General features: G+C 40.7%; 1 protein-coding gene across 1 annotated transcript in view; it reads right to left on the reverse strand.

Annotated features, from left to right (window-relative positions):
* The window catches only part of SND1 (staphylococcal nuclease and tudor domain containing 1), a 416,128-nt gene that overhangs the window by 258,223 nt on the left and 139,208 nt on the right, over positions 1-18,697 (reverse strand). The window contains exon 11 of the mRNA XM_045855549.1: positions 8,233-8,322. Coding sequence (XP_045711505.1) covers positions 8,233-8,322 — 90 coding nt within the window. The remainder of the gene's footprint in view (positions 1-8,232; positions 8,323-18,697) is intronic.

An 18,697-nucleotide genomic window follows, 5' to 3' on the forward strand; every position in this document is an offset into this window, starting at 1 on the left:
ATCTATGAAGACCCTATTTCCAAACAAGCACACATTCTGAAGTTCCAAAAGGACACAAATTCTGAGGGAACACTAAGCAGCCCTCTATGTCTGTCGTCAGGAAAGCAGTAGCAAAGACTGTCCCAGCCAGCAATCCTCTTGGGACAGAACTGCAGCATTATAGAAATACCTAAACATTTGTCACAGATAGATAACCGGCAAAGTAAAATCAGGAAGGAGACTCTGGGTAATAATAAAAGAACTTGATTCAAATAAGAACAAAAAGCTGCACTGAGATTTTAAACACATTAAAACAAAGAAGCTCATATATTCTGAGCTTACAACTCCATGACCCCAATTATGAAGATGGGGCCCTAAAATAGCACTTTTGTCACCCAGCAGAAAAGAGTTGACAGAACTTTCACCTTAGAACCAACAGACACTTATGCATACTACCTTCTTGTACATATGCAAATTATTCATTCCCTGGGGAAAGAAGTACTCAAGCAACTGGAGGTTATTAGCTTAATTCTAAACATAAAAACAGAGATGGCACAGAAAGAAACCCTGAGAAGCTGGTACTTAAAAATTAGACTCACTACTTCTGGATAATGTGTATTTTCTTATTAGAAAAGTTATACACACCAGCCCTGCTTACATCCTTATTAGGAGACAGAACTAGTAGAAGAAGATGATGTAAGACGAGAGCAAAGTTTCCTTCCCAACTGAGCACATCTGTACACAGTCTCGTTTACTCTTCTACAAGATAAAGTATTCTACAGCATTATTGAGCCCAAGCCGAAAAGAATCTATTCTCTGTAAACCAGGAGGTATAGGAAGTTGGAAGATTTGCAACTCAGCACACTTTATAGGATTTTTGGCACATACGGGTTATTTTTAAAGTGGGGAAAAAAGCCTGTCCTCTCCCTACCCACAAACATAGCTGAGCTGATTCAGCACAAAGCTCCCCCTAAAATAAAATCCCAGTTTGCAGAGAGTAAGCATGGAAAGTTCCAGCCCCAAAGACAACATTTCAGAACCCCTGCTGAAAAGATCAAGATTGGGTGGCTTAAGATAAACTGACCACTAACCAGGTAACATGTGCAGTGTATGCAAGAACGTTCACTAAAAAACTACGAGCAAATCCAGAGTCTAGGGAAGAAATTTGTTAATAAGCAAAGTAATATGAGAGGATTACCATGATATTAGGACCTTGAGAATTCTGGTAGCTAACATGGTAAATCATTTCCCACAGGTGAGCATACAGAAAAAATTTCCAGGAATGCAGCTGAATGCTCTAGCTTCTTCATTTAACTTAGACATGCTTTCTAAAGAGGATATTACAATACACACCATACCAACACCACACTTCACCCAAGAGCTCTGTGCTCAGCCCAATATCCTGGTAGTCCTGAATACGCAGAGGTACTTCTCACAATCTGCAGATTAAAAAAGACAAGATCTCAAAGAGATCATTTAGGTGGCAGCAGGTAGAAAGCTACCTTGCTGAGAACAACAATTTCCAGAAACTTGCAATTCTACAGTCATTTCTTTTCATTATTCAACAGACAAGGGGGCTAAGGAGTCAAGGATCATTCCCAAACCCAAAGGGTAAAAGGTATCTACAATGGCCCTTGGTCTCCAGGCATACTGACACATTCCTGTCACGTCTAAGTGGGAGAAACCTTGCTAGAAAAAGGCATGGTCAGAAATTACAAGTCCTTCAAAACATTTCTCGATTTGGTGAGTATCTTCAGCCATTTATTCAAAAAATTTACAGCCACTTTGATGGTAACAGCTGGCACTAAGAAGGCAAGGACAAGCAACCTCGTATAAACCTGTCGATTTAAATCACAGTACATTCACAACCTTAGGGCCTGTTTAGATCATTAATGTAAAGAACTTTTCCATAGTGTGAAGGAATCAAATTAATATGGAGTGAAAAATGTGGAGATGACAAAGGAAATGTTTATAAAAACCAAACTAAAATACATCAGAGGTAATTAAGAACAAGAATTCCCAACTGCCAAACTTTGCACTTAACACAGCTGATTAAGTAACACACTGCAAAAGAAAGCGTCACAAATGTTTTCTGGAAAAAGCACAGCCCTGTTAACAGCCCTGTTAAAACAGAAAAAGAGTGAAGGAGTCCTCCTCAAGAAAGCTCCATGACCTTGAAGAGCTCTCTGGAGCTGAGTGAGAAATGGTCCTCCTGGTAAGGAATGTTACCTCTGGTGCCTTCAGAAAGCCACCCTTGCACAGGGGGAGGAGCACTGAGATTGCGCTTCAATCTCTCCCAGCTCTAGGCCAAGATAAAAAAAGCAGCCTACCCATCTCATTCTCCCAGAAGTCTCATCTGTGCCAACAGACTGAAGAGAAGGGGGAATCCGGCTTCAACATTGGCTTAGCAATGTCATCTATGACCTCACATTATTTGTGTAACCACGAGAACATGTAATCTGACACTGCTTTCTCTGAAGAACAATTTGATGAAATGTCACTTCACAGGGACATCTCAAAGACTAATGAGATAATGTCTAGAAGGCTAAAAGCATTCAGAAGGCTGATCTATGGTGCCATTCCCACTTGCTGATATCTGTACACTAAGACAATGCAACTGAAGAGAAGGAACTTCTTGTAAGCATGGAGTTGTGTGTTCTATACAAAAACTGACATTATTCCAAAAAGAACCATGACCCAGGCTATCTGCATAGGATTCAACACACACAAAGGGAAGCGGGCCTTTCTAGATGGCCTCCAATTTAGCATACCAATTAAAAGCATAGACACCTGGGTAAAATACTTAATTTCTATGAGCTTCTATTTCTTGTAAAAATAGGAATGATATATATATCTTGCAGGGTGGAGGTGAAATTAAAGGGGAAAATGTTCAGAGTTTACATTAAGAAGCTCAACAAATGACAGCCCTGACCCCATTAAGCTGGAATGAGCATTATATAAATTGCATCAAGAAATCTGTCTAGTTCACAGTACACACTGGAATGGCATGAAAATCACACAAAGGTATTCACCAAATTACAAATGAGCCATGTCTCCTAGAGTTGACTTAGACATTCATTCAGATTATTATATCCAAAGAAACAAAACCATTAACAGTAGTTGGGATTGCCAACCAAATTCATTTAAGCACATTACCCCAAAATAAAGAGAGTATCATTTGTATATATCAGCCATTTCCAGATTGACTTGGGAGCCCTGAAATGAAGTGACAATCTCACCCTACTTCTTGCACATAAGGCTAACCTTCTGCAAATCAAGTGGGCTCTACTTCTACCTCCCCTTGTGTAGTCTCTGGATCCACAGTCTTCAGCCCAGTGTCTCCCTTACCCCCTAAAGTTAATTAATTTAGTAGAAATTCACTGAGCACCTGCTCTGCACCATAAACTGTATGTACAGGGCCCTGGAGCGGTGAGCAAAACAGATGTGAGCCCTAATCTGCCTAACAAATCTAACAAGAAATTATGTGAAATATTAACATATAATCTTCTAAATATATTAAGATGTAAAAAATTATGTAGAGATTAGTATGTTGGAAGTGGGGGAGGGAGCAGGGGGATGGGTTATTTAGGGAGCATTTCTCCCAGAAAGTAACATTTACTACTATGAATCTCAAGTACAGGCGTAAGATAAACAGAAGAGGGAAAATTAGAGAAAAGAAGACATCCCAAACAAAAGAAACTGTAGGTGCAAAAGCCCAGAGGTGAGAGGGGCCATAATGCATTTCAGAGATTTAATGAAGACCAGAAAGGCAGCCAGAAGGTGGACAAGAAAGGAGGTAGGAGGTTACCTTTGAGAAGCAGGCTAGGACCAGATGATGCTGAGCCATGTTCACCACAGGAAACAAAGGGAAGCCATTAGTCTTAGGCAAAGGAGAAGCATGATGTAACTGTCATTTTTAAAACTCCCTTTAGCTGTAGGTGCAGAATGGACCAGTGAGAAAGAATGGCTGTGGGGAAACCAATAAGACTACAGAAGTCCAGCTGAGAGGAGGTATAAGACAGGGTGGCAGCAGTGTAATGAAAAGAGGAAAGTCATGTACACACCCAGCAGGAGGTGGTGAGAAACTGGAATAGGAGGGCATGGGAAGACAGGGTGTCAAAGATGTCTCTGACAGTAACAGATAGTGGTGTGACTCCGAGAATCTTGAGAAGACCAGATCTTCTGACAGGACACTGGAAAATCTGATAGTTCAGCTGGGATATGCTGGATTTATTATGCCTGGCATACAGGGAGATCATTCCCGTCCATCCCCAAAGAGCTCCATGCCCCCAGAAATATGAACCTCAGGAAAGACAGGTTTAGAAGATTCAAAAAGAGAATAATCTAAAGCAATAAGAATTTGAAGTAACATCCTATCCGTCCCATAACTTCCCAAATGCCTGCATTTATCAAGAAAATGCCCAATTTTAAGTGCCTAATAAAGAGTCAGCCTAGCCCTGGCTGGGTAGATCTGTTGGTTGGAGCACTGTCCCATATATACCTAAAGGTTGTAGGACGCACACCCAGGTTGTGGGTTCAATCCCTGGTCGGGGTGTAGACAGTAGGCAGCTGATCTGTTTCTCTCTCACACAGACACTTCTCTGTTTCCCTTTCTCTCTCTTCCTCTCTCTCTCTCTTCCCCTCCCCCTCTCCCCACACAGTCCCTTCTTTTTCTCTAAAATCAATAAAAACATATCCTTGGGTGAGGATTTAAAAAACAAAGAGCCTACCTCATGAAAACTATACGTTGTCATCTGTTTGCAAATAAGCTTCATTCCCAAATTTTGCTTACTCAATAGAAACAGTGGCAAAAACATTTAAGGAATAGACACGCATCTCTGGGCAGAGGGTGCTGGAGACAGGAGAGCCTGGGCTGAACATCTACTACCAGGGCAGATGCTTCACTGCAGTCTGGTTCATGCAATTCCACCTTGCCCACCAATTTTGACTCTTGAATTGTCTAAACCAGTTCCAACATCGAACACAGTGGTTCCCGTGGTGATAACTGCAATTAATTATGTCATCTCTAAATGCTGTATTAAACAGATAAGAAATACTGAGATTCTACTTTAGAGATGCTCCGAGATAGTTGGGAAAAATTCATTGTACCTTATTGCACTGACAAAAAAATGGTAGGCACATAAACTTGCTTTCCACGGGCTGACTCGTCTAAGCATTAAGAAGAACAGATACGGTATGTACACACAGAGAAACTGCCCTGGTTCTCTTAGGAAGGTACAATCCCACCATCTTATGTACTTGGGATATTTTTCTGGAGAACTAAAAGACATGTTGAAATTATCATGACTTCCATTTCTCCACTCTTCTAGGGCCACGAAGAACCCAGAAGAAATTAGCAAAACAGTGAAGGCCACATATATTCCTTTGTCAAGATTTTAGTGAAAGCTCAGATGGCAGGTGATAAGCAGGGTATAAGGAGGGCATTCTAACCAGGCAGTATAGCAGTATCTACAACTTCTGAAACCTTCCAGTACACACTCGTATCATTACTCTTCCACAAACCAGAGAAAACACACACATTCACATTCTAGCATGAGCAGATACTCATTTTGTGGAAGCTGGAACCCTGGTGTCACATCTAACCAGGTACCCAACAAATGTGTAAAATGGGTTGATGACAATCAAATTAGCTACACACTGGTTTACATCTCTCGACCCCAGAACCAGTGAAAAAAGAAAGGAAAAAAAAAATGAAAAAGTAAAGCTAAGCTGGATTCTATACAAAAGGGAAAGCAGCGTTATTAAAACAGGACAACATATCTTCCTGGAATTTAGAAGGGTTAGCATCATTCTAGAATTTCATAACAACTCCATGAGAGAGGGAAGGCAAATAATATTCCCAGTTCACAAGTGATAAAACCAGGACTCAGGAGGTGTATAGTTACTTTAATTAAGGCCCTTAGCCAGAATTAAATCTTGGAAGTGAGTCAAAGTGAATTTCCATAACTGAAATGGAGGCCACTGAACCTAACGAAGCACCTTAGCAGTTTACCTTCCATCTTATTTCTCTGCATTCTAGAAACTACTCAAAACTGTCATACTGTAGTCTGAGATGGTCAAATAATAGTCTGGACAGAGAAGATGATTTTATCTCCATTATCTTGTTTAAGCTGTGACAGGCTGCCCTAATCAGCTTCCGTGCACACAGACACATAGGCACACAGGCGCACATGCTCCCTCTCGATGCCTCTTAATCACCATGTGCCATGCTGAACAGCTGCAGTGGTCTGAAGGGAATTGGCAGAAATGTGTGGTGATGTGCTAGCCACCCACCCTGAGGCAGCGACTGCCCTGTCTGCTCTCAGACTCAAGAGCACATGGGTGTTTGCTGTCGCAACTGACGGCCCCAGAGGACAGGCAAGTGGTTTCAGGTGGTGAGTCAGGAAAAGCAGTTCGCATCAGGAATGTTCCAGCCCAGCAGAGCTGAGCTGTATCCTACTCCCTGTGCAGGCATACAGTATTCATCATTTACACAATGTCACTGTGGGGGACAAAACTTGGGCTCAGCACAAATAGAATCCCATCAGTTCTAATGCAGAGGGAACCAGCAAATGAGGCTTTGCACACCAAGAAGGAACCTAATTGCTTAAGAAATGCCACCATATCTGACATTTGAGGTCAGTCCTTTTATCCTGAGACAGAGGACTTTACAAAGGCTTGGCACATGGTTTGAGAGCCGAGCCCTGGGCCACCTTGTAGGACCATTCAGCAGCTGCTGCAATAAACTGTGATCTATGTTTCTAGGGATGAAAGAGAATAAGGAAAGGGCAGCCTTCAAAGAAACCACGTGGATGCCATAACGCACGCCACACAACAGGCTGCTCATGAATCAAATATGCACTGCCATTCCTTTCGGTGTGATTTTGGACAGATTTCAATAAAACCCACACGTGTGAAGAAATTCCTTATTTGTCTCTATGCTATTGCTTATGAGCCAGTAAATGAGTGATATGATACCAACTTGGTGAAATAGAGATGTTGGACTTCAGATCAGGTAACAGGAGACCTAGAAACCGAAAGAGGCTGAGAGCCATCATTCGCACTACACCTCATGAATGAACACAGCATTCTGTCAAGGCTTATATGATGACAAATGAGCCTGTGCTCTGAAGGAACCTGAGGAGATTTAATACTTATTCTAGGGAATCCAGTTTGCTTTCTCTACCTCAAAATTAGCAATTTCACCTTATGCCCAATTTCAAAATCTCTTGCTGTCATTTTTCATTCTAGTGACTATGGTACACAATGAAATTGGTGATATAGTTATTATATACTATTTTGGCCGTAGTCCAAAAGCTAGAGCCTTATCAAGGCTGTCACATCACCAGTAGTTTAAACATCTACATGTACATAAAGAATGTTAAAATGACCTTAATGTGTTCAGGCCAGACCTTAGCAAAATGGCCTTACCTTTCTGAAGATACAATAAAAACTGGCCCAAAATGTGACACTGCCTGCAAGAACCCCCAATGAATCAAAGTAAGATGATGATGGTCACAGTCTCTCCCTGAACAGAGTTTCTTAAATTAACAAAGGAATAATCCCATTCATTTCCTTTGTTTATCCAGGACACAAAGAACTGCCCAACATTCTTAGGGTGAGAAAGTCAGTAAAAATAAGGGGGAGCTAGGAAGCTCACTACTAGAATGGCGAATTCTGCAGCTGGTCATAGAATATTATGCTGTAAGAACACAAGGAAACGCACTCTTAGGGCTTCTGAGCTGCTGTACAAGACTAGAAAGTCAGTTTACTACCCAAAGGGCTCCACAGGACACCATGCATGCACTCCCTCCCCACAGAGGCATGCTCCTATCCCAGGAGAGGATCTCTCCTCAAGAGCCAGCCTATCCCTCAGAAACTGGAGAGGCACAAAAAAAAAACACTAACCACTTCTCAGCAGCAAATCCTGCAGCACCAACTTTTAATGGAGGTGGCTGGAAAGAACAAGAGAGCCAAGTGATGGGGGTCAAGGCAATATGCAATTACTGAAACTGGAACTGAGCCTGGGAAAGAACGTGTTGTGAGACTTTTGGAAATCACACTGTGGTCAGGGCCCCAATTTTAAGCCTCTCCCCAGGGATACCACTTCCTGATACATACGACACTCTACATATCAGAGTAATTCTGCCTGACTTGGTTGAGAAGTGTCATCTGCTGGTCTCTGAGAGTCCATCTCAAGGGCCGACTTAAAATAATTCCCACCCATTTGCAGATACGTTTGTCATCACTTACCTTTTTGCCAATAAGCTTCTTTCGAAGAAATTCCCGGGCTTCAAACATGTAGGGAATGTCATACAGGGGACGTAGTTTCTTGTTCTTATCCTAAAAGCAAAATAAAATAGCACATCAGGAATGAAGGACTGGAAAAAAACAACAAAGTATACAAGACACTAATGAACACAGCCAATGCACAAAGTACTAGAGTGCGGTGAGACAGGCTCCCTACCTCTTAGTATCACAAATATTAAATAAGTGCTACATACATAGTAAATGATTAATATTTGGTTAAAATGCTTTACAGGGAATAAAGGTATCTTTTTCACATGACAGGCTCAAAAACGAACAATGAAATGTCTGTATTACACCCAACATGGAAACAACCTAAATGTTCAACCAACAGGAAAATACCTATATAAACTGATATAGAAAGAGTTCAGTAAGTATTAGGGCCCTTCAAATATTTTAGACCATAAATCTAATTCTACTATTCTGTAAGCCTTTATTAAGCACCTACCAACACTACTAGCCCCATAAAATGAACTCTGTAAATATGTTATAATCATGGATTAAAAATTCTTATAACCTAATAGAGTAATAGAAGAAAGCCTACAGAAATAAAAGAGCACCACAAAGCAGTTTTGAGTAAGTGTTAAATTGTACGACGTAAACTGGGGAATAGGTACAACCAGAATTTAGGCAGGGAGAAAGAAGTAATCAGGAAAGGTTTCCCTGACAAGGTGGGACTTCATGTGAGTTTGCAGAATAAGAAAAAACTAGGAAGAACAATGGAGTTAAAAAAGACAGGACAAACAAAAAGAGAAAGGGAGAAATAAATAGTATTTCAACACACACACAAATATAAACACACACTCCATCATCTCATGGGCCCCAGACTTCTCCAACAGTAGGTTATTGCTCTAAGCAATGAGACTTTGAGAATATGAAAAAGGATCTAGATGAAGGTGACAGAACTGAAAATGGGTAGGAACTAAAGAGATATGAGAATGATTTCTAAGAAATGAATTACAGGAACTGACTACAAAATAGAGGGGATAAAGAGGAAGAATCAGACCTGGCTGGTGTAGCTCAGTGGATTGAGCACAGGCCTGCAAACTAAAGGGTCACAGTTGGATTTCCAGTCAGGGCACATGCCTGGGTTGCAGGCCAGGTCTCCAGCAGGGGGCACTCGAGACAAGGACTAACTCCTAACCTAGTATAGGCTGTTGCTTCCCCTCAGGCTGTGTGGTTAGTCTGCCTAGCCTGCCTCTATTACCCGTCTGACTAAACAAGAGTATCTTTGTACAGCCCATTCTATATTCAAAAAGTATTTAAATTGTTATCTACAATAGCCAACTACTGCTGAATGATTATTCTTTTTCATTCTAATAGCCTATACCTAAACTAATTCTAATGAAAATATTGAGGTCAAAGGAATGGAAATAAATGTTTCCCCCTAGACCCTAACTAAGCCTCAGGGTCCAGAACACATCATTCAAATACTTCAACTCAGTGATACCACCAAGAAAATCTCTTATCAGAATGTAGATGATTGAGTTTGAGCTTCACATTCATCATCATCCAACTGTCTATTTCCGGCTAAAAAAAAGAAGAAGAAGAAGAAGAAAAAAGAAGGAAGGAAGCAGCATCATTCTGATGCCCATCTAGAAAGTTAAGGCACCTTCAGAAATGAAAGCGAGTCTCTATTTCTTCTCCCAGATGATGTGTGGGAACCCACTTATTCTACACAGAAAACAACTGGGACGGCCAAGCTCTGGATCAAGGTTCTCAGGTATCATGATCACTGTCTAATAAGTAACGTATGACACTAACATGAAAATCTTTACTAACATAACACTGAGATTTTCTTTTAAGAAATAACAAGATGAGAGTTGCCTGGGTAGAGGAAGTGTTGTGTAACACAGGGCAGTTACACAGAATGATGGATATTTTTATAAACACCCAGGCAACCAAATGAAATTAGTGGGTCACTACTGAGGACCTAAGTATAACAGATAAACCACAAAATAAAGTTTATGATGAAACTCAATGATACAGTAAGAATGCTTGCTAGACAGAAGATGGTGGGTGACAGCAATGAACAGGATTTTTAATAAACACAAAATCAATGGTTATCAGAATCAGCCCTCAGGAATAAAGAAGTGCCAATGTATTCATATTCACCAAGCAATAAAAGACAATCTATTTACAGAGAGTAGCTGTGTGATACACTAGCCTAAAGTGAACATTTTAAAAAATGAACAAAATATCGACATCTACCTTACATAGCCTTATGATATGCCACAGATTCTGAGTATCTGAACCTTGCCCTACTTATTCTGAAACACTAATGGAGAATCTGACTGAACTCCAAAACAACTGAAAGGTAAGACATACAGTTCCAGCAAGCACTGAAATGCAGAACATAAGATGAGGTATATCTAAATATCTGAAAATGGTTGTCTGAACAAGAATCCTTTTTTAAAAACACTCCACAGGACTGGACCAAGCCAAAATACCCTCAAAAGAATGAAAGAAAACAAACAACACCAACAAACGTCCCAGTAAGACAAAGGGCAATGGTGGAATCCGATTATGTCTCTCCTGAAACTAGAAAAGAACTAATACCACCAGCTGAAAACAAGATATCACAAGTGGAAACAGAATGATCTTGTTACTCTACCCCTTCAGAGCTAGCATTTATTGACATCTGCAAACATCTTACAAGAGAGATATTAGAAACCCCTAAGAAACTATAAAATAAAAGCAATTCCTCCAAATTACCAGGTACATAAAAGCCTTTGAAATCTCTTAAGAGGCGACTGAGGTATGGAATGTATTGGGAGAAAACAGGACTTAGCTAAATCTTGCCTGCTAAAAAGGACTGTCTAGTTTACATTCTAATTTACATGAGGTTTTTAAAAGATAAAAATAGAAAAGAATACGTGCTTTATCTGGTGGGTGGACAATACACAAACCGGTATAGGCTGCAATCCCTGAGCTTCCCGAGAAATGACACTGCAGGCAGACCCCACAGTGACTCACACGAGAGCGAACGGCTGTCTTCCACGGCTCTCAGGGTTTGGGAGGGAGGCCCAGTGCCCACGTCTCCCTCCGCATCTGAAGACCAGCTTGTCATTTTTACAGGAAGGTCACTTTTGGCTGACTGACGAAACAAGGTCTCATTTGGAGGGGATGGGAGGGACCTCCAATCGAGGCCTTATTCTCAACCTTCATTCATTCAGGTCTAATTTTATCTGGTCCATGCAGTTGCCAAAAAACTGTATCCAAATAATCTAATGATCTTGGGATACTGCAAGATTTCTCAAGCAAGACTGAATAAACACAAACTATAAAAAAAGAGATTGATATATGTGGCTCCACTAAAATTTAAAAAATACTGTACTGAAAACATATCAGGAACAAAGTGACAGGCTGAAGTACAGACCCTTAGTAGCTGATAAGTATAATGGATAAAGAAATGGCAGAGCAGAATGAGAGGGGACAGGGGTGCAGGGCCACAGTTGTAATCAAATAACCTCAGCGAGGCTACCCTGATCACATCACATCTTAGCAAAGACTCAAAGGAGGTATGAGATGTAATCATCTGGAGGAAGGCAGAGAGAACAACCAATGCAAAAACCCTGAGTTAGGAGCATGCTTGTGAGTTCAAGGACCAGCAAAGTTCAAGGCTTGTAGACACCTTTGTGACTACAGCAGAGTATACAGGGGGACAGCCGAAGGACACAAAGACACAGATATCTGACTTATATTTGAAGGAATTACTTGGGCTGCTGTGTTAAGAACTGGCACTATAGTAAAGAAACGGTTGAGCAAAAGGAGAGCAATTATGAGATTATGACATTATCTGGGAAGAGAATGATGGTAGATTACATCAAAGAGGCAGCAGTAAGAGAAATAAGACATCAGAATCTGGATATATTCAGAAAGTAGCCAGAAGGTGAGTTGTGAGAGAATGGAAGGAGTCCAGGATGACTCCAAGTGTTTTTTCCTAAGCAAATAGAAACATAGGTGGGGTCACCAAATGAGATGGGGAAGACCACGGGTAGGGTAGACTACAGAAAGTGGAGTGAGACCAGGAAATGCAGTAACAGACTTCCAAGTGGAGTTATTGAGCAGGCAGTGGGCTATGCAAGTGTGGAGTTTGGAAGAAGGGTCTAAACTGGTGATACACATTTGGAGGTTGTTGGCACATAGTTGGTAAGTTAAAAGCTAACAGACTGAAAAGGACCCAGCCTGAGTCCTGAGGCATGATAATATTCAGAAGTAAAGAGTAAGAGAAGAAAAGAGACTTAGAAAAAGCAACAGTGACCCGAATAGGACTAAATGACCAGTGTCATGTCTTAGAAGCCAAGCAAAGGAAGTGGAATTCAGAAGGAGGGAATGAGCTCCTGTGTCAAATGCAGTAAGGCAAGTGAGCTGAGGACTAAGATTTGCATGTTGGATTAAGCTAAGTGTGGGTCACCAGTAACTTGACAAGAATAATTTTGGTGGAGCAGCAGGGGCAAACGCCTAAGTAGAACCGGAATTAGGGATGGGGGAAGAACTGAAGGAAGCAAGTACTTGCCATGCTTTTGAAAACAGTGCCATAAAGGAGCACAAAGAGACTGAGTGGCAGCTGGCAAAGTAAACAAGGTGAAAAGGAGGTGCTTTTGTTTTTGATTTTAGATCAGAGCAATACCAGGCAATGGTCCAGTAAAGAACAAACAACTGATAAGTAGTGCATAGAAGAAAAATGCTAAAGCAATGTCCTTAAATAGGCAAGGAAAGATGGCTTTACATAGGAGTACCAATCGTTCATATTTAGGTGTGTGGATGCAGACTCTGTTTAGGTGGGTAGATGTAGTAGTGAGTCACTGGAAGTTGTCTTCTGATTACTTCAATTTACTCAGTAGAGAAAGGGAGAACTAGAAAAAGAGAAACAATTCAATAGAAGAATTGGTAAAAGGTATGAACAGGTATACTTGTTCAAAAGAACTCCAACTGGACACTTTACATAAAAGAAGGTATAATTTCATTTATAATCATGGAAATGTAAATTGAGATGCTACAGGACATCCATTATATTGACAAAATTTTTAAAGGTAAGAACAAGCGAAATGGGAGTGTCCTTTAACCACTGATAGGGTTATAAAATGATTTAACTACTGTAGTATCTTGACATGGAGCTTCTTGCATTATTTGTGAAAATCTAAGATCTACACCCCTATAATTAGGAAATTCTACTTACAAGTAGATTTATACCCTAGAAAAGTCTCACATATGCAAGACGCGTCTAACAGCATTCATGTTGACACTGTTTATGGTACAGACACAGAGTAGAATACCAGAGTTAAGCTGAGTTAGAACAACACAACAAATGAACAAATTTGAAAAACACTAAGAAAAACAAGTTGTAGAATGATATAGTAAAATTCCATTTAAATATGAACTAAAATCAGACACAAGCAACATTCTTCATAGGGCAACAAAAAAATAACAGTGTTGGAATATAGAATGAAAGGTAATGGTTACTGATGTAGATGGGCAGTGGAAGAAAGAAAAGTGGGAAAGAAATTGGGTTGAGGATGAGTACACAGGAACTTTCAACTTTATCTGTAAGGTTTTATCTCTTTGAAAGAAGAGAATCTGAAGCAAATGTGGTATAATAGCAAGGCTGAAAAGAAAATGTTATATTGTTAAACAACATTCAGTTTTTTTTAAGCCAAAAATGTCTAGAAATAGGACACCCCAAGTTTTATTTGGGCAATCTTTTAAATTTTAAAACATTTTTATTCCCCTCTGCAGCAGAGTAACTGGCCATTCTTTTCCTCATAAAAAATTGCACTGAATTTTTTCTTTTCCACCGAAAAAAAAATTTAAAAGGCTTTCTTCCATAGATATATGCTTCCATGAGGCAGAGGGAATACTTTATTTAGAAAAGTTCTCTCGAATAACCAGGGTCAAAAAACAAGTTTGATTTTTGTTTTTAAAAGAGACTTGAACTGTAACATATTAAAGTAACCATGTGGAATTATACTCTCTGAAGATCTTGAAACTTACTGTTGAAATAAGAATAGACGTGATCAGATTAAAACTGAGAGAATTTCAAATACTAAATAATGGGCCAGTCCTAGTTGCCCTACCATACATGCCACTTTAATAAACAAAGGCTGTGATTTCCATTTGAATTATAGACTTAAAAATAGGAACACTACCACACGCCCTGGGTATATTTACAATCAAGGACCTTTCAACTCCCTTGGCAGCCAGGAGACGGAATCCACAGGAGCATCCACTGTTTTATGATCCTTAGCACAAACAGTAGCACATTTTTATGAAAGGTAGGTGGACAATTAGAAAGCTATAATCAGCAGCTGGGAAAAGTTCAAAATTGTAACCACGCTGGCCCAAAGGCAGATATCTTGCATCATTATACCTAAACAGCCATACATAGAAGATTCATATATCCAAACATTTCCTCAGGAATTGTTTATTTTCCAATTAGTTCTATTTCATTCCCTCTCACCCACCGCCCAAAAAACCTCTTAAAGGTCAACAGGGAGACATGGTCTGGGTAAGTCACAAATTCACAACAATGCAACACAGTTCATATGTATCTCCAGAAAGCAAAGAAGGAATGGTAAACAATAAAAACTGTTATCAAATTGAGAAATAAAATTAAAAAAACTGAAATGTGATTATAAAAATTCACAGGTGTGAGAATGGAAGGGGGCTGGACTTTCAACATTACGATTATACAAGATACCAGACCCCCAAAGTCTCGGTGCTTTTATAAGATCTTCGTATTTCTAGATTTTTCTAACTGTATTTGATCTTGCTGATCCCATGTTTATGGGTCTAATAACATGTGTGAAAACACTGAATTCAAGGTATCATAATAATTGCTCTCATCAACAGCAGGGTCCAAGCTGAAGGGTTTTAGAAAGCTGCGGGAACAGGAACATCACTTTGATGTTCCTCCTGCCTCTCCCGCTGCGAGAGGTCATATTTCATAGAACTCATGTGAGAACTGCTCTCCCTGTATCTACAGGAAAGGACCATCCTTCTTTCCAAAGAATAAGGGACACTGTGTAGAATCCAAACTGAAAGGCAAGTTTCCCCTGGTTTAATCCACTGCCCTCACACTCTCTGACCTGTCTTATTCCCAGAGGACTGCCCCCCTTTGTCAGGCCTGGCACACAACACTCAGATCCATTCCTTCCAGTCTGTTTCCTTATGGAGGCTCCCATGTCACATCAAACTTGGATGAAATATGCTTTTCTCCTGGTAATCTTTGTCAGTTTAGTTTTCAGACTGAGACAGGGACCCTATGAGACCAGGAAAACTTTTCTCGCCTACACTAACAACCCTTTCAAAGTACGCTGAATGTGGATGGCAATCCTACCTGAATGGCTATAAGGATTATAACCCCCAATCTACAGCAAGGAAAGTGAGGTTAAAGGTTAAGTGACGGGACTTGTGTCATGTAACAAGTAATGGTAGAGGAAGGAGTTGATCCCAGCTATCCCAGCGGCCGGGGCCCATGGCTGGTGAGCCAGATACTGCACTCTCACTGCCAGAAGGCAAATCAGCACCTGTCAGGGACTGTCAGGCTTTAGTGTGCCTAAGAATCACTTGGGAACTTGTAAACATGCAGAATGCCTTCTAAACACACCACACATTCTGATTCAGGAGAGATCTGGTAGGATTTCCACAATTCTGTACTTTTAATAAGTAGCAAGGAGGGTTGTGGGCCACACTTTGAGAAATGCTGCTGAGCACCACTTCAGAGCCCGGCCCCACTTAAACCTATGGAAATAAAAGAAAAGGGATTGCAAAGGTTTGTAAAATCAAAGAGAGAGCAACAATGAGAAGCTTGATTAATGTCAAAATGGTTAAATAAAAAGAAAAAGTAATAACTAGGGGACTCAGGTTGATCTCTGCATGGGTTGCTGGAGATAATTCAAAACACTCCTTGAATTTCTATACAGATAAGACAGCTTGAAACATTTTAGTAAGGATGGCAAAACAAGACTTCCAAATATTCCTCAAGTCCAACTACAGCAAGACAATGGGGAATCTGGGAATCAAAAGAGAAAACCAGCCCTGGCTGGTGTGGTTCAGTGGATTGAGTGCTGGACTAAGAACCAAAGGGTCACCGGTTCAATTCCCAGTCAGTGCACATGCCTGGGTTGTGGGCCAGGTCCCCAGTAGGGGGCATGTGAGAGGCAACCACACACTGATGTTTCTCTCCCTCTCTTTCTCCCTTCCTTCCCCTCTCTCTAAAAATAAATAAAACCTTTAAAAAAGAGAGAAAACCAACCTGCCTATGCCAGACATATCTTCTCTGCTGCCCACAGGCACTAGTGCTCTACACCAGCAATTTTCAGCTCTTTTCATCACATAGTGAGACAAGCTAGTAAGCCAGGACAAGTGCAATAGGGCTACTGAAACAAAGAATTGAACAAACTGGCCAAGTAATTTATAGCCAGGTACAGGAGGTCACCTCCCTAGAGATAACATCCAGGACTCAGCTATATTTCAGCTGCAGGCCCAGAAAAGCAGCAAAACCAGGTGTATGACACCAGGACCAGCTGCAGGGACTGATGATGCCCTGCCCTGGCACTGACCAATCAGTGGAGACCATGCCCCTAAAAGGGCACACCTGGAAAACTGATTCTGCTGAAACCCTCCTCTGTGACCTCCCTAAGATTCCCACCTGCAAGAGAGAAAGAAAAGCCTCAAGACAAAGGACCCAGTCTGGGTGCTTCCCTTCTCCTCCTTCTTCCCCCACAGGCATGCATCTCCTAAGTGACACCATGAGACTTGCAGCCAAGGGGCCATGGGCAATGACAGCTTGTCCCAAGCTATCCCCTGAACCTGTCTCCAAGATCCCCTTTTCTCTGACTTCCCAGTGAGACAAGAGTACTCCAACCCAGGTGCTCCTGTGCTAAGCCCTTACTTGTTTCATTGCCCCAGCTTTAAAAAACATACCCTCGGGGTCACCTGAACTCATATTGTAAAATCTTTCCTATGCAAAGTCAACAACCAACACAATACCAGCTGGCCCTAAGCAGACCTACTAACAGCCAGGTCTCCTGTCCTGAAACAAGAGCACGCATAAATGAGTAACTAAAATTCTGTGGCACAACAAAAATATTTTTTGCCAATCTGGCCAAAAATAGGTATAATTTTCATTCACACCAGACAGCTATTGTGTTGTCTGTTGTCATTTTTTTATTTGACAATCTAAGAAAAAAGAGGTCAGTGCTCCTGACCTATTAGTCAGGTATCACATGTTTTAAAAATTCTTGTGGCACACTGGTTGAAAATCGCTACTCTAGACCTAAGACTGGCCAGCAGAAAAAAAGAGTGGCAAATCCAAGAATCAGCCACGGTTACAATGTTTCCTGGCACCCTGCCAGGAGGAGAAGCGTTTCACAGTATCCAAAAAGGGAAAGCAGCAAACCAGTTTAGGCAGCCTCATGTCCTTGAAGGGACTCACCTGTCATCCGCAGTGTGCGGCATATGATCGCGTTCACAGAAACTTGCACATCCAAAAATTAAAGTACCATTTTCAAGACCATCATGTAAGAGGGGGAAAAAAATCTGTCTCTGGAGACTGCTCTTCTACTCAATTACATTAGCCAACCAAGAGCATTTCCAGAAATACTTGCTGTTTATTGCTCAGATGCTGTAAGGATGGGGGAGAAGAAAGAGGCTGAACATAAGGTCTTTTGCCCCCTCAAGACCTTGTCATATTTAAAAGATTTAAGGACTAAATACTTTAAAGGCTCTAAGGACTCCAAAACCATTTATCCAAGCAGCAAACCATATGGGGTCCCTTAACTTAGCTACCAATACTTCTGCAGGCACAGGACACAGAGTGGAATAAAGCAACAGAACCACCCCTCACAGACCACAAGGCCAAGGAAAGAAAAGGCTCATTAGCATTCCATCAATCATTGCTGCTGGTCAATAGAACAGAGCCTGAGCCCTAAACAATAATCCTGACTGATGGCTTATCTCAGTTTCCTCCAAGAATCTGAAATTTAAGAATTATCTGACATTAACATAATTTAAATGCAAAATACCCATTTACTTCACACAGGATGTACTTACAAAAAGTCCCCACTTTGCACAGTTGTGGTATATATGAATTTTGGTTATCACAATTTAGTATTAGTCAGCTAACAAGACAGCTCAAATTCCACTCTACCTAAGACTTTCCTCTTTTTTCTTTTGCTAACATCATCATCATCATCACGAATGGACACTGAATTCTAGCAAACATATTTTTGGCATCTTTGAGATAATGTGCTTTTTTATCTTTAGTCTGTTAAGAATGTACATTTCATTTACTGATATTTAAATGTCAAACCAGGTTTACTTTCTTGGAATAAATTTAATTTCACGGTGACACATTAAAAGAAAAAAAGAATTACCTGACATTATATATGATTTTGCTGTGAAAGTC

Source organism: Phyllostomus hastatus, unplaced genomic scaffold (genome assembly GCF_019186645.2).
Source record: "Phyllostomus hastatus isolate PE091 unplaced genomic scaffold, TTU_PhHast_1.1 phas_scaffold_114, whole genome shotgun sequence".
Classification (NCBI taxonomy): domain Eukaryota; kingdom Metazoa; phylum Chordata; class Mammalia; order Chiroptera; family Phyllostomidae; genus Phyllostomus; species Phyllostomus hastatus.